This window comes from Scatophagus argus, chromosome 15 (genome assembly GCF_020382885.2).
Source record: "Scatophagus argus isolate fScaArg1 chromosome 15, fScaArg1.pri, whole genome shotgun sequence".
In the NCBI taxonomy this organism is placed as follows: domain Eukaryota; kingdom Metazoa; phylum Chordata; class Actinopteri; family Scatophagidae; genus Scatophagus; species Scatophagus argus.
The window spans coordinates 8,375,072-8,390,248 of NC_058507.1; the positions used below are offsets into that span (position 1 = coordinate 8,375,072).

Genomic DNA, 15,177 nt, shown 5'->3' on the forward strand with positions numbered 1-15,177 from the left:
CTGTTTCACCCCAAATACTTATGCAAATGACTTGAGCCCGGTTTTGTGAGAGTAGGGGCAATTTTTGGCATACCATGACTGCAGCATAAAGATAAAGATTTTAATTTAAATTAATTCAGTGAGAGACGGTCAAATGAGTTCAACTCTGGTTACCACGGTTTCTTTTTTTCTTTTTTTTTGTCGTATACTATTTAGAAGTGGCCAAAAACCTGGCAGCCAGTGTGTTGAGATGAGAAGAATGGCCACTTGTAGTCACAGTGTTCAGCAGGGTGTACACAACTCACAGAGAGGCTCTAGCCTGGCTTCTTAAAATGTGGGAAAGACGAGGAACAGATGAGGGAACTTTCCACTGAACTTTAAAATTAACACAAAGCTTTAAAACAGTGTCCACTTGTTTGTAACAGCTAGAGATCAATAAGGCCTTATTTGTAGACTTTGAACTACTAACCATGGGTTGTTGGATTGATACAAAGCGTTATCCTGTCCTCCCCTATTGTTGTCATCTGTCATCCAAGTGGCAGCGTTCAATCACGGTTGGTCCACACACCATCGAATGATGCCTCTACGTAATGACACCACGACTAAAACCGGATTATCCCAGTGACATCACCACCCTCCACCCACACCCCCACCCCCACCCCCGCTCCTAGTCGTCTCTGACCATCTGGGGGTTACTAACGGACATTCATTCCCATGGGTTCAATGGTCACACTGGTTGCCGCTGCTGCCCGGTCAGCTCTGGCCTGCACCGTCACCCTGCAGCTGTCACCTGGAACTGACCCATCACAGGGAGAGCAGTGTTCCCACAACTTAGGTTGATATATTTGAAAAGAAATGTAAGGCCGCATTCAAAGTTGCCAGAAGAATAACAGCCTAAATGAGAAAGAGAGCTCTGTGCCCTCACACTTCTTAAAGAGCAACTGAAAAGTCGGAGACATTAAGTCAGGTACTTTATTTTTTTCCCTTTTCCACATGTGATACTCAGAATGAAACAATTTAGCCCCTTCACAGTTTGAACTTCTTACAAAAGATCTTACAAAAAGATTTTCCAAAGTATTTATCTCAAGTTACAACAGCAAACCAAGTGCAAATCACTGCATACTGTAAAAACACTTTTGTTTTTATGGGTTTTTTTGTAAAAAAAAACAAAAAACAAAAAAAAAAAAAACAAAGCAGGAGGACACCTTGTTGCAGTGCAGGGATGACATGGTAAAGTTAGGCTTTCTCATATGTGCGGACTGCCTGGACTCCCTCAAAAGTCAAAGTCTGTGAGGCAGAGAAGAGAAAAAGCAAAATACCATGTGATGTCTAAAAATCATGCATATGGAAGCGAGTTTATATGTTTAATTAACATGATATCAGTTATTGCAATATTGCAGTGTCAAAAGGCATGTTTTACAAAAGACCTTTGAACTTTGTTTATGGAGCAAATGGGTCAACAAATTGCTAAATGGAACCACAATAACCAGTGTAAAAAGATTTCTCTTCAGTTGTCACTGTAGAAATTCATATCATATTCAGACAAGTTATGTGTGTTATTTAAACCTACCATCACCATCTTCCCATCCTTGATTTCTCTGACAAATCTGGTCTCCTTGCCGTCCCACTTCTGCACATGCACGAGTTTGCCTCCCTCCATGGTGAAAGTGGACTGCAAGCATAAGCACAGCATAATTGCAACAATCGCAGGTCAGCTTCCAGCTAGAGCAAATGTCACATTGAAGATTATGTGGCTTGTAACTCAGCTTACTTTGACACGTCGGTCATCAGGTGTGGTCTCATCAAACTCCTCTCCCAGCTTGGCAGAGAGCTCAGTGTTCCTGAAAGTGCTCAGGGTTTTCACCACCACTTTGTCTCCGTCTTGGCTGATAATTATTGTTGGTTTGGTGACATTGGCAACTTGTCTTGTGGCAAAACCAACACCTGTCCAAAAAAAAAGCAATGTAAATAAATGCAAATTTAAAAACGGCAGTGGTGCATTAAGCTAGACATTAATGATTTATTTTCCTTTGTTCCCGAAAATATTTATATAAAAATAACAGAAAATATATTTTAAAATACATACTTATGCACACATACATACTTACATATGAGCAAAATATACAACTAGGCTACTTTAAGTAAAACACAATTGTAAAGTGAGCGCAGCCTTCTGCAGAAAACAAAAATTAAAAGAAAATTTGCTCACCAAGTGCCTTCATGTAATCATCAAAGTTCTGGCTGTCGACCATTTTCCATGTAGCACAGAAAGCATCAACCATTTTTGCAAAGCGTTATCGGTCCACTTCAGTATTACAAAGTCAGGCAACCTCTGTACTCCCCGCAATAAACCTTGCGTGTCCGTCTGCCAAATTAATACAGTGACAAGGGGCGGTACTTGAGCCGCAGCGTGAAAACTGGTTGGCTGAGCCGGACGCTTCATGGGCTGTGATTGGTCACCGCAAAATCTGCAGTTAATTCAACATATTTTGTATGAACGGCTATTGTTATATATATTGTTAATACTGTTGTTCGTGCTTAACATGAAAATACAGTCACAGTAATTATTTACTACAAATGTTTTTTTTTTTTAACATACATCACACTTACATTAAGTCATTATAACCAAAAATACACCAAATGACGGAACTTTTTGGTGCAGCCACGCTAGCTGCGTGGACGCTCGCACACTACTATGCTAATATGTCAGTAATATTTGCAAAGTTCATTGTGCTGGTTTAGCATGTTAAGTTTGGTCCAAAAACAGTCCTATAGTGTTTTTGTCTTTTCCAAAAAAGTTTGCTACGCATTTCTAAAAATCCCATAAAACTTTATATTCCCTTATTAGAACATATTAGAGTGGATTTTTTTTTGTTTGTTTGTTTCTTATAGGACCATACTTAATATTACAAAAGAATTTAAGACTTTGTTTCAACTTTCAAGAATTACAAATAGGGCTCTTCTTCCCTATTGAATCTCTGGCCTCTTTGGCCTGTGCATTTATTAATGTTTATCATACAAGCAGGGCTCTGTTTATAAATCACAGGACATGTTTGGTAAAATTATGTGTATATATATATATATATAAAACACAGATTTTGTTTTTTGTTTTTTTGTTTTTTTTTTTTTTTACTTATTTCATTTATTCTGGGAGACACTTTGTTATGTGTACAAACAATAGTTGAGAGAGAGTCAGGAAGGTCAGGTTAGAGCCATGACACTAACATGGCTAAGAGGCTGTTAGAGTCAGTATTACAAATCACAGTTTGAGCCTAATTAACATGAAATGACGGGAAAGTTATTACTGTACAACTTTATTGTTGATAAAATACTTCCTGCAGATACAATGTGACACAGATACAAAGAGATGTCCACTGTCATAATACAGCAGGCCAGTTCTTATCAATAACACCAAAGATTTAATCAGTAACACTAGTAAATAATACCATATGATACAAATTTAAATCTCACTATTGCTGAGTATATTGTCGGTTTTCCTGTATCTGCTTTGAAAAAAAAAAAAAAATTCTACTTGGCACTGATTAAGCCTAAATAATTACATGAAACAAAACCTGCAAGCAGCATAGAAAATATATCACAATTCATATACAGAGTATAAACATAATTTTGTCACTTTTTGTCAATTAAATTATCCACAATAATAATTTTCACTTCCCTGAAGTTCACATATAGTGCATGCAAACAAAACATTAAATGTTCCACAATGAAAACTCAAATAGCAACTCAGGGATCTTTACCTTCAAGGAGAATTGCCACAGGATATGAATGCATCATTTTACAGTATATTTCTGGAGCAGTAAATTCATCTGACGTCACAAATGGTCGCAAACCACAATGATGTTTGACTTCGTAGAGCTATTCCTTCGACGGTGCAATGACAGATTGAGGTGGAAAGCGTCTGCTTTAGTTTTTTGCGTTTTATTTTTCTTCTGCTGAAGAGGCTGGAGCATGCCCAATAAAAAACTATTACGTCATCTAACCATTTACAGACTATGACTAAAAGCGAACAAAGGCAGATATGTGCCAATTTATCAAAATTATTTAAACTGTAGCTGACTAATACATCAGGGGCTTGAACAGTTTGAGGTTAGGAAAATAAAATTAGGAATTATGGCAACAACTTGGGGAAGGAGGGTAATGGAGGGGGGTGGCAGAGGTAGAATGAGAGAGGTAGAGAGTGAGGTAGGGAGCACAGAGCAGCACTGAGGCTTCTCAACATTAAGGCCTATCTCTCCTCTCCCTTATCAACCTAAAACAAGCCCATGACGTTTGTTCTTGACGCAGTGGCAGGTTTATCATAAAAATAACAAGTTACTTTATGAGCAACAGCGAAATCCAACAACGTGTTTGATTCCTATGGTGGCTTGTTGTGCTGGACAAGTTATCAAACATGTCAGAAGTTAAATGCCACTGGCTGGCGGCTACCAGTATGTTTTCTCCCCCTGATTGCTACATTTTTGTCAAAACAGTATATGAGATAGAAACTCTTATTAGATGTCAGTATATAACTAACCAGCCACTAATGGCCAAAAAAGTAGAAACTGTTTTCTCTGATTATAATTAACAGCAAAACAATCTTTTTCTCCTGAAAATTAGACTGTCTTTAAATATCCCTCAGAAAAAAACAGTAATTAAATAAGGGGCATGAGTGGTGAAGTGAGAAATTATGCAGGGATAGGAAGCAAGACAACAGATTCAATAATTTTGCATAGACATAATGCAAATTACAGTTAACTCTTACTTAAGAAAAACTGAAAAAGCCAAAATAAAATTCCTTCTCGTCCTTTCAACAAGTCTGATCAATGAGAAGAACAAATTAATTGACAGCTAGATCTTTGTTGTATTTGAAAGATATACAGTAAAAAGATGACCAAGACTGACGTCAACTGGATTGTCCTGCAGTGTGGCATCTGGGTGTGTGCATGTGGTAGTTATGACTGACTAGGAACAGGGTGCTATCTGAATACCCCAACATTGATTGACAGCGCCACCTCTGGTTTCCTGGCTTTGGTTGGTCCAGTATTCTTCTGTGGTCCTATACCATCAGAGCCAGCAGCCTCCCCTCTGAAAAGAACCAAGGGCAAAACATTTTACCAAAGAAAGTCACATAATCAGAACTAAATGGAACAACATTGTGGTATTACTGTTTCAGTACTAATCACTGTATAAGATGACAGCTGATAATAACAAAAGTCCATGAAAAGTCGCACCCTTTCCTGCGTTGTTCTGCCTCCTCTCTGAGTCTCTGCTGGCCCTGCTCATCCTCCAGAGTGACAAAGTCCCTGTTGTTGTCAATCAAAAGATTCTGAGGAAAATATTGAGAAAAGATTCAAGCATTTCTCAAACCAAGACATACTAACATATGTTAAGCAAACAGAGTTTTATTAAAACCTTGATGCCAATTGTGTCGCCATCTTTAAGGTGAAATGGTGCTCCCAGAAGTGATTCTGTTTTCTTCTTTTTTTTCTTTTTGGAGACCTGCTGGCTCTGAAAGTACCAAAAAAAAAAGGGAAAATGACACATTATTCGCTGACAATGTGAGAATGAATTTGCAAAACAGATAGAATACTGAGATTTTGGGATAATTTCTTTGCTTTTGAAATAAAAATGTAAAAAAAAAAAAAAACCCTGACAAAATGAAGAACTGAATGAGATTGACAGTTGTTAGAGATCATATGGATTTGCCCCAACATTTAAAAAAGGAAAAACAAGAAATGACTGTTTTTGTCATACCCAGTTTGAGATTTCTTCCCAGGTGTGTTTGCCTGGCTGGTGTTTGGCCAACAGCAGAGAGTCGGGAGAGAGGCCGAAGTGTGCAGCCAGACAAGTGCGTAGAGAGCGAGGAGAGGAGTCGCAGGATGCATCCCATACCAACTCCTCTGGAGGGTAGTAACACCTCTCCCCTGGTACTCCCATTTTAACATTTAGCAACACCTCCTTAGGGCTGAGATACAAACAAAAACATACAAAGGAGGATATAAATACACATAACATTAAGTACAAATCAGAAAACTGGTGGTATTCCAAACCTTACCCGAGATCTTCCTCTTTTAGCAGCTGTTGCACACAAAGGTCTGTACCACTGGTCAGCTTCAATTTCCTGATCAGGAGGAAAGCAGGTAAAAAAGCAATGACTCAAAAATCTGCATTTATCTGTAATTAACAGAATTCACTGGCCATCGATTACACACGTAAAGGAATAAACCCTCTGCAAGTGTTGAGACCTGAGTGTGACTTGATGTCCTCTGAGGATTCGTGCCATCCTCTGTCCCTCAAGCTGCCACACACGCATGAATGCAGCAGTAGGCACACACACATCCTGAAGGGCTGGCAGCGTCAACACCTGATACAGAAACATTTGGAATGGCCTGAATTTTAAGTCTTCTATAAAAGAGAAGAAGTTTCCTTTACATGCTGCAACTGTCCTACACAAAGTACCACTGTTGAATATACTCAACCAACTAGTGGGAGTGAAAACCACTAGAATCTAAAAGGATTCATTTGGGGTCTTTAAGAATTACCCTCATAGCACAGACAACTGTTGGCTCCTGCTTTCAATATCAATCAATTTCAATATCAATTTTCAATCCTTCATATCCCACCTGAGTTTTAAGATCCTCCAGTGTGGCCTCGTCTGATATCTCCACCTGTCCTACACCTCTCAGCTCTGCCATGCTGCCGGCACACACAGGAGGTGAGTTACTGTACGTGTCGCTTGCAGGCACAACGTACAACGTTTTCTCCTCAGTGTGACCATTGTCAGTGTGATTAAAATCCATGGGGTTGTTTCTGGGATCCACATACAGCCACACAGAGAGCTTGAGAAAACCCTGACAAAAAAAAAGAGACAAAACAAATGCTAAAGAGAGGGGTAAAATTATATGCTACAAAGAATCTCCACCAAAACTCAGAACATTTAAGTACCTTGGGAGGAAGCTGTCCCTCTGTGATGATGAGTGTCTCTCCGTTGCTTATCTTCAGCTCTGACAGAGAAGCATCCTGAGAATAAAAGAGTGTTGGTAGAAGTTGTTCAAATTATCTCAAACACTACTCAGAGTTTTGGTGTCATGTGAGTGGGCTCCATTTTGGTATTACTTTCAGAAGACACTATGATTTTTTTTTTCCTATAGATAAACATTAAAAAAGAAAAGTGTAAAAGTACACCCAATAGGCATAGTAAAAGAAGCAAAACAAAAAAGTAACCTCAAACACTGTTCGACTTAGGCGTGACATATTGTTCATATTTCAGTCAGAACCTCACCACATCCATAAGTGGCTCTCCAACCTCTTCACACCAATCAAGCCTCCTCAAGTGCCAACAGGTGCCTACAAACACACATTTAAATGACATTAACAATCAGATATTGTACCAAAGTGCTGCAGCAAAAATCAGCAGAGATTACCTTGGTGTACAGCAACAGTCAATGCCCAACAAGCAAGTCCACATTACATTTAAGTTAGGTTAAGCACATTAAGAAAACATGAGGGGGAAAAAAGCATCATGTTACCATCAAGTCCAACAGCATCCCGCATTGCCTTTAGACACTGCAAATAACAATCAAAAATAATAACTTTACATTCACGTAACATAAACACACACTGAAGGTTTCACAAAATAAGAACATGAACATGTTCTCCTCACCTCTTTCACAGTGCAAGTATTCTCCACAATGATGTCCATCTCTAAGCCAGCAGAGGGCGCTGTACCCACAGAGAAGTGCAAGAAAAGCTGTACCACAAAGAGAAAATCTCTCATCAGTCAAGCATTTTAATGGCTCATAACTCCAATTGGTTTCAAAATGTGGGACAGCAATGGTTTACTGGCACTTAAAGGTTCTGTAACATTCACCTGCACAGCTGTAAGTACAAAGGATTTATTGAAGATTTCAAATAAAAAGACACACCTGTGAGGCCTTAGGGGCATTTCCCGGACAGAGAGTCAGTGTGGTCATGAGTCGCACCCCTGCATCGCGAACGCTCAACTCCTCACACACTGTCAGGTAAAACAGGGTGAGACAACCCAAGTGCACTTAGTAAACATGCTTTAAAAACTTCAAAAAGATATGATGAGAAGAAACATTACAAGCAGGGGGAGTACCTTTTAAACATTTTATGAGAGGGCAGCATAAAGGAATGCGTATCTTAATATTTTTGTTAAAGTGAGGGGGATTTCCAGCTCTTAAGTTATCTGCACCATTAAAATCAACCCCAGGCATTAAATGACACAGTACCTGGAGGAAGGAGTTTCCCTGTGCAGTCCACCTGTCTCAGACAGTACTGTGCACCTGGTCAGTCAGAATAAATACAGCTGATTTAAAAATGCATCCCAACAAAAATAAAAGTTTGTGATTGCCTCAACAGTAGCTAAGATAAAAAGAAGAGACTTCATAGGTATATAGGACCATGTAAATAAAAAATACCTGACTGGTGAATCGTCAAGCATATTTTATACACCAAAAAAACTGATATACTTAAGGGATGCATTGTGTTGATGCATTAATGATGAAACAAATACCAACTTGGACTTGACATATATTATATATATGGTAATGGGGGTGTGGGAGGTGGGGGCCTTGCCTAGGGGTTGCTCCTGTGGCTGCAGCTCTTCTATGGCCCTCTGTTTCACCTCACACAGCAGCTGTATAGGAGACATATTAAACACGACTTAATATTTTGAAAGGAAGAGAAGACAACCAGACAGAATTAACGCACATAAAAATTACCGACCATATTTCCAGTAGCTGGAACCTTGACCTTTCTCCTCTCCTCTCCTTCCTCCCCTCCTCCCCCTCCATGTGGTTGAAACTCCACCTGGAGCCAGCGGCAGTCACACGGTGTAGTCACAGTGACGATGTCTCCATTCAGAGTGAACACACTGAGCAAAGGTAAGGAGACAGTAGTAAAGCACATACCTGAAGCAAACATAAACACACACACTGCAGAGGATTTTACCTGCTGTCCAAGGACTGTGGCTCCAGCACCAACAGAGCATCTCCGTCTTTCAGCGACAGCTCCTTTAGCGTCCGCTGCATGTCATCGGGGGGGAACAGCTTCCATCCACTTGCCCCTCCGCCCTCTCCTGCCCCTTGCTCTCCTCTCTTTCCTCCTTTATGCTCCTGGCACAGCAGGCTCTCCTTTGGCTCCCCCAAAGCCTCCCTCACCTCCCCAAGAGTCACAGCACCTGCAAAACCTATTGCCTCCCTTTTGAGCCCAGGCCCTCCATTTTCAAAACCTCCTCTTCCCTCCTCACACTCCACCCTGTCCTCCAACACCGAATCCCCATATTCCCCCAAAAAGGGACGGACTACAGTCAGCAGCACTGGCTCCCACTCGGCTCCTGTTAGGACAGTCATACCACACACCTGAAGAGATAAAAACCAAGTGACATGTTGGCCTTCGGGATCAAGTGTCAAGTTTGTTTTAAGTGAATGCAAGACAATGGGCATCATGCGACACCAACTCACACAAACAAACTGATTTTAAGAGAGAAATGTTCAAGTAGTTCTTGCCTTTCTCCACAATTAAAAAAAAAAAATACTGACTTAAGACCATAATGCAATAATCTGAACGAATTTGGAGTTAAAATATGATACTAAAATAAACAAGGAAACAAGTAAGAGAAAAAGTATGTCTCATAAGGCCTTTCCTCACCTCTCTGCCATTCCACACAAACAGATCAGTGTTTGTATGAATGCCTGCACTGTACAGGGAGATGCTGTCATCTGCAAAGAGTATGACAATCTGAATTTAGTTAAAACATTTGGAAAACTTCTTATATCCTCCTGAAAGTATTTTGCATGCACGTGTCTCACCTGTAAGAGTATTGTAGAGGTGCAAACCTGCAGGGAGACTCTTGGCCACAGTCAGAGCCATGTCCCCTTCCCACAGTTGATGCATCTATATAAACAAAGGTAAATGTGAACTACCATTCTTTCCAGCATTTTAAAACACAACAGCTAGTGTTTTGGGGGATGAAGTTACCTGATAAATAGCTAACCGAAGCTCTCCCACGGTCTTCCTACGGTCGAAACTCAGAGCAGTGCTCCCGTTCTGCTCTTTGCTGATTGGCTGCAGTGCTCCATTCTCTAGCTTGTAATTGGGAGATAGGCGGAGACGCAGCTCCACAGTGTTATTAGTGGCTTCAAACTCCTCACTGTAACGAAAACGGTGTTGACTGATGTTAATAATTTGCATAACAGAACAGAACCTACTTAACAGCTAAAAGAGTCACATGATAATAGTGTAAGATGAATGCGCGTTTCTTTACCGCATTTGCTGCAGTCTGATGTTTTCCTCCTGAGCCATCTGGATGAGGTGAAGAGGAACTTTATATTGAGGATTGTACAGAGCTGCAAAACATGAAACACATCTCAAGATACATGTCAGTCATGTAATTATTTCACCTGCTATACGACAGATTATCAAAATTAAACCAGTGATTTATTGAATCATTTCCCCACTGAAACTACTTGCTCTTCTTCATCGCTCTCTGATCCAACGCATACTTTACACTGCTAATACAAAACATGGAGTCCATTACCTTCGCTGGGCCTGTGCAGCTGTGTTTTTCTGTAGAACAGCATGTATGCACTCTCTTTGCCCTGAAACTGCTTCTCTATGTCAGACTCCCTGATGGAGCTCACCGTGGAGTCGTTAAGGTCGAACCAGTGGCTACCCTGCTGACAGACAGGAAGAAACACCGTGAGAAACAGACAAAGTAATCACAAGATGTACAGCAGTGACCTAGAAGGAATTACGTAGGTGGATTCACTTTAAAACAAAAATCCTTACTAAAATGCTGCTCTAATACCTCTTTTTCAGGCTTCGGCTGTTGTTCAGCAACTTCATGGTCTGAAGGTGTTGAAGGATCAGAGTTAGCAGTCTGCTCTGCTGGGCAGTGGGGCTCAGTCACAGGGCTCGGTGGGTTTGCCTTCAGTGCCACTCGAGTGCCATTGGACACCAACATGAAAACGTCACTATGGGACTGCAGGAACTACAGCAGAAGATAAAAAGTAAAGATAAACAATTACGGGTAGAAGAAATAAAGAGGAGTACGCCCCAACTTATGCCAGATTTCAGGAAAACACACAAACAAAGACATCAAGCATACCTTTCCTATGGGACCACAGTGTTTTCGGAACTTCTTGCTCCAGGAGGAACCAATCTTATCCATAAGCCTCTGTCCCAGTTGGTCCAACAGGACGCTCTTTGACGGCTCCTAGTGGACAGGAAATCAACATCTCCTAATCAGTTAACTAAGACTGAACTCAAAGAAGAAAAAAAAGCTATGACCCAGGCAAAATTAAGAGTAAGGAAGCTTTTACAGCTGCTATTGCTTTACCTGGGCAATAATGGCAGTGAGGACAGACAAAGGGTTATCTTCTTGAAGTATTGGCTCACGCACTTCCCTCCTGACCTCCTCTTTAACTTTCCTCTGAGTCTTGGGTTTGTATTCCTCCTCCTGAATGCAACATAAAGAGATTTCTCCTAATGTACATGTTCAAAAGCTCACAGATTTTCATCAGCATATTTTTGACACTGCTGATGGTACTGTAAGTGAGAAAAATCTGCCAATCTAAGTATTATCAATCAGCTGTTTCTAACAGTAACTTTATGTGGAATGAGCAATTATTCAGTCACAGCTGACATATTCTTTAAGAGCAGGCACAACTGCTGAATGCTTATTTTTTAATAACATGCATTTTTTGCTCTTATCTTTTTCTTACCGGCGGCTCCCATTGGCCCAGCTGATCAATGTCTCTGATATAAACATGGTAATGACCACCATAGCAGCCACCTTTATGGATAATCACAGAGAACAATTCGTAGGAGTAATCAGAATCCTCTCCATCAGTCTGTAACAAAGAAACACATAATAAGTTACCTTATTAAGACATCTTAGTGCAAGCAAAAGCCAAGCCAATTCTGAAGTCAGCTCTCCAAGGTGACGTATACAAATCTTAGATAAGGATCACAGATCACCGCATACCTGTCTCTCCACTACGATACACGGTAAGGTCATAACTTATACTATCCTATACTACCAGGACTGACGACGCCTCAGTGAGATACAGTCAACAAGCGGATGAAATATACCTCTCAGTATCACTAAGGTACTGTAAAGACAGTAAACTGATAACAGCAGAACGTTTACACAACTCCCTAAGGAATTGGCCTTGAAATGACCTGCCCTGAGGATGTAGACATACAGGCACAGAGAGACAAAGAGCAGAGGACTGAAATAAATCTCTAACAGAAGCGAGAAAACTGAACAAACATAACAACAATGAAGAACATTCATGATGACTGTGCTTAATCTAAAAAGAAAGTACCTGTTCACAGAATGGCTGCAGGTTGATGGTGAGGGGGAAACTGTAGCGCCCCGTCTCCTTGTATCTCTCACATTTGGCAAAGTCAAAGCTGAATCTCAGCAAAGACATGGTCATGAATGGAGGAAGCTTCTTAAGCTTGGCAGACTGAACAAGAGCAAAATAAAGCAAAGTTAGGATGTAAAACAGCAAATCAATGCTACCTTTTTAGCGTTATGTATGTATGTCTAATTTAATCCTCTTTTCCATTCAGTCCTTTAATGTACGGTTTAAAATTTTACCATCTCTTAATGTTCACTGTATTATAACTTTTGTTATTGTGCTGATGCAGGCTCCAAGCTGGCGCTGACCTTGGCAGCAGTGACCAGCCTGTCACACTGTGCGCAGCGGTACAGGTTATTGCCCTCAAACATCTCTTCCTCCACAAACATGTTCCACAAAGTCTCCTCCAGGCCAGACATGCCACAAACACACACCGTCAAGTCCAGGAAGTCCTCCTATAGATGACACATACACACACACAAACAAAACAGGACAAGGCTGGTTAATTAGTATTCTTTGTCTTTGTATTTAGTAGTGAAATTCATTAAATGGGAACAACTCCTTCTGTGTCAGTATTACTAAATCTTACTGAGAGAGAGACAAAAACACATTTCCAACTGGATTTTATACACAAGATAAAAGGAGCCAAGTCAGAGAGGCAGAGAAAGCCTGCGAACACTGACACACCTGTCTCTGGCTGACATTGCCACACTCCTTGCAGACAATGCTGTTGACAATGGTCCCATGGTACAGTCTGCGGATAAAAGAACTACCAGTGGTGTCCACAAGAGAGTGCTCCAACGCACTGAACAGAATCCTGTTCAGCTCCTGAACATCATGCTGATTTGTTCCCTGAGAGAGGACAATGGAAAAAGAAGCAAATTTTGGCAAGACATACACTGTGTTCCAGTTAGATGCTACTGTTCTGTACAAATAGGACATCTTACAAGACTTGCACTTGATGAACATCAATCATACCTCTCCAAAATAAAGCAAAATGGTTCTCCACTGATTTAATACTTAAATCTATTTTTTTTCTATAATTTTGACTGAGTTTTATGAACACCATGAACTTGTTGTTTGCCTCCAGCATTAGAAACTTCCCAAACACTTTTGAGTGATGTCTTGTTGGACAAGGGAGTCCAATAACAGATCAGTGATGACAAAAAATAAGCAGGCAGGATTCAAAATGCACATTGGCTTAATTGAGTATACTTAAAACTGTCATTTTATCATTATTAACATACTATTTTATCTAAAAACCTCTGTAAAATTGGCATGTAGTAAGGAATGAGCTTTTGATGATTTTAGAGCTCTGGTTCAAGTTTAATCACATCACTGTATGTACATTCTTGACCTGGAACAGGTGATTCTGCATGTCCTGAGGGAAATTCTGTTAATGCTTCTGTCTGTTCTCCATCTTCATGTATTTATTTTGCATGACTGCAGCTGGGATGCCTCCAGACAAAATGGAATTCCAATCAGGTTACACTTTTTTTGTGATTTTCTTGATGTGACTGGAAGGTGAATCAATCACTGGAATGCTTAGTGTAACATGAGCTTATCTTTCTCCTTCTCACTGACAAAGATAATGGACACAGACCTCGCTGCTGTTCCAGCCAAAACTGTCAGTGAGGTTGGCGGTGGAGGCACTTTGCTGGTCCACCAGCAGCAGACTGGCAAACAATCTCTGCAGCTCCAGCGGGATCACTCTGACCTTCGGAGAAGAAGGAAAAACCTCTTTACACTTTACAGAGACACGCAGACTCTACATCTATGCTTACACCTACAGTCCATGCACTCACTTTGGCCCCTGGCTTCTCTTTTTCCTCCAGGCATCCTAGTTCATCAGGGCCCAAACTGAAGATCTCCTCTGCAAAGACACACACAAAATACTGAAGTAAATAAATAATGACCGCCCCCCTGGTTATCCACTGCACTGGTGGACCCGAATCCCTTATATAATACTCTAGTAATCTGGCTTTACCTCTGAACTCTGGGGTGAACAGCAGGGTCTGGAGCAGGGAGTTGAGGTAGCAGGTGCCCCCCTGGTTCTTGATGCCGCACAGATTGCTTCTTCCTCGGGGAGGAGGTGGCTCGTGTCTGCCCTTCACAACTCTCCCCTTGGAGGAGGACGAAGCGAACCCTTCCTCGTCCTCTTCCTCGAAAAGATTCCCGAACATGCTGAGTGATTTCCTTCGTTTTCTCTCAGTTAAACTGGGGCTCCTGAATCCTGAATCGTGTGTTAGCAATCCGTTGTGCCCTCTTGCTATCTCATCTTGGTCTTGCCGAGTTCTCTGTTGATAATGGTCGGACTGACTCTGAAATAAGAAGACTTCACGGGGCTAAACATAGCGACAATTATATATGCGTTTCACTCGCAGTTTAGTTAGCTTAACACGCTAACAAAGGCAATTCAGACGCAGTCCGACAGTGATGAGAAGCCTGACAGCTCAGCGAAAATCACAAAAAAGAGGCACTCGGCAGCGTTAACAGTCAGTGTCACTACGACTGGAAAAAATGGCGCCTTCTTCCTGAAACTCTGATGACTGATTTATTTGTTACAAAACGTATCTACACGTTCTGTCACTGGCTCTTTCTTCCGCTGTCTGCCTTAAAACCGTGAACATACGAAACGTAAATAAAAATAACGTCGGCGAACAGTAGGCAGCCATGTTTCTTCCTGGCAGGGGACTGAATGGTGCATTGTGGTACTTGTAGTCTCGCATTCTCACACTTGGTTAACGCGCACGCTCACAATGAATGTAACTGGAGATACTTTTATTATTTGTCTAGTGCATAAAAC

At 41.0% G+C, this 15,177-nt stretch overlaps 2 protein-coding genes across 3 annotated transcripts; both read right to left on the reverse strand.

Moving 5' to 3' along the window:
• Positions 1 to 937: 937 nt before the first annotated feature.
• On the reverse strand, positions 938 to 2,351 carry LOC124071556 (fatty acid-binding protein, brain-like). The gene is made up of 4 exons (XM_046412183.1): positions 2,189 to 2,351; positions 1,751 to 1,923; positions 1,550 to 1,651; positions 938 to 1,266 (listed from the first exon to the last, which is right to left on the reverse strand). Exons 1-4 carry the CDS (start codon positions 2,259 to 2,261, stop codon positions 1,216 to 1,218), a joined length of 399 nt encoding a protein of 132 aa, XP_046268139.1. The 5' UTR covers positions 2,262 to 2,351; the 3' UTR covers positions 938 to 1,215.
• An 820-nt stretch (positions 2,352 to 3,171) lies between these two features.
• On the reverse strand, positions 3,172 to 15,081 carry usp40 (ubiquitin specific peptidase 40). Of its 2 annotated transcripts, none has more exons than XM_046412182.1 (31): positions 14,359 to 15,081; positions 14,177 to 14,244; positions 13,975 to 14,088; positions 13,059 to 13,223; positions 12,680 to 12,826; positions 12,333 to 12,476; positions 11,727 to 11,855; positions 11,342 to 11,461; positions 11,111 to 11,218; positions 10,811 to 10,993; positions 10,541 to 10,676; positions 10,268 to 10,349; positions 9,982 to 10,153; positions 9,813 to 9,897; positions 9,652 to 9,722; positions 8,953 to 9,362; positions 8,728 to 8,875; positions 8,578 to 8,638; positions 8,232 to 8,285; positions 7,905 to 7,993; positions 7,643 to 7,729; positions 7,509 to 7,545; positions 7,262 to 7,326; positions 6,925 to 6,999; positions 6,603 to 6,830; positions 6,225 to 6,343; positions 6,035 to 6,100; positions 5,734 to 5,944; positions 5,392 to 5,487; positions 5,211 to 5,305; positions 3,172 to 5,064 (listed from the first exon to the last, which is right to left on the reverse strand). In XM_046412182.1, the coding sequence occupies exons 1-31, from the start codon at positions 14,552 to 14,554 to the stop codon at positions 4,956 to 4,958; spliced, it is 3,870 nt and encodes a 1,289-aa protein (XP_046268138.1). In that variant the 5' UTR covers positions 14,555 to 15,081; the 3' UTR covers positions 3,172 to 4,955. The 2 variants fall into 2 exon arrangements, with proteins under 2 accessions (XP_046268138.1, XP_046268137.1); XM_046412181.1 differs by having other exon boundaries at positions 10,541 to 10,679.
• Between the last annotated feature and the right edge of the window lie 96 nt (positions 15,082 to 15,177).

Bases quoted from the DNA above. Each gene is read 5' to 3' on its own strand.
- usp40 (XM_046412181.1), bottom strand. From the start codon at position 14,554: ATGTTCGGGAATCTTTTCGAGGAAGAGGACGAGGAAGGGTTCGCTTCG. The intron at 12,477-12,679 runs GTCAGCGCCAGC...GCTCTTGTTCAG, and splicing joins GGCTGGTCACTGCTGCCAAG to TCTGCCAAGCTTAAGAAGCT. The intron at 9,723-9,812 runs GTGAGACACGTG...TACTCTTTGCAG, and splicing joins CCTCTACAATACTCTTACAG to ATGACAGCATCTCCCTGTAC.
- LOC124071556 (XM_046412183.1), bottom strand. From the start codon at position 2,261: ATGGTTGATGCTTTCTGTGCTACATGGAAAATGGTCGACAGCCAGAAC. The intron at 1,924-2,188 runs GTGAGCAAATTT...TTTTTTGGACAG, and splicing joins TGATTACATGAAGGCACTTG to GTGTTGGTTTTGCCACAAGA. The intron at 1,267-1,549 runs GTAGGTTTAAAT...TCTGCCTCACAG, and splicing joins AGGATGGGAAGATGGTGATG to ACTTTGACTTTTGAGGGAGT.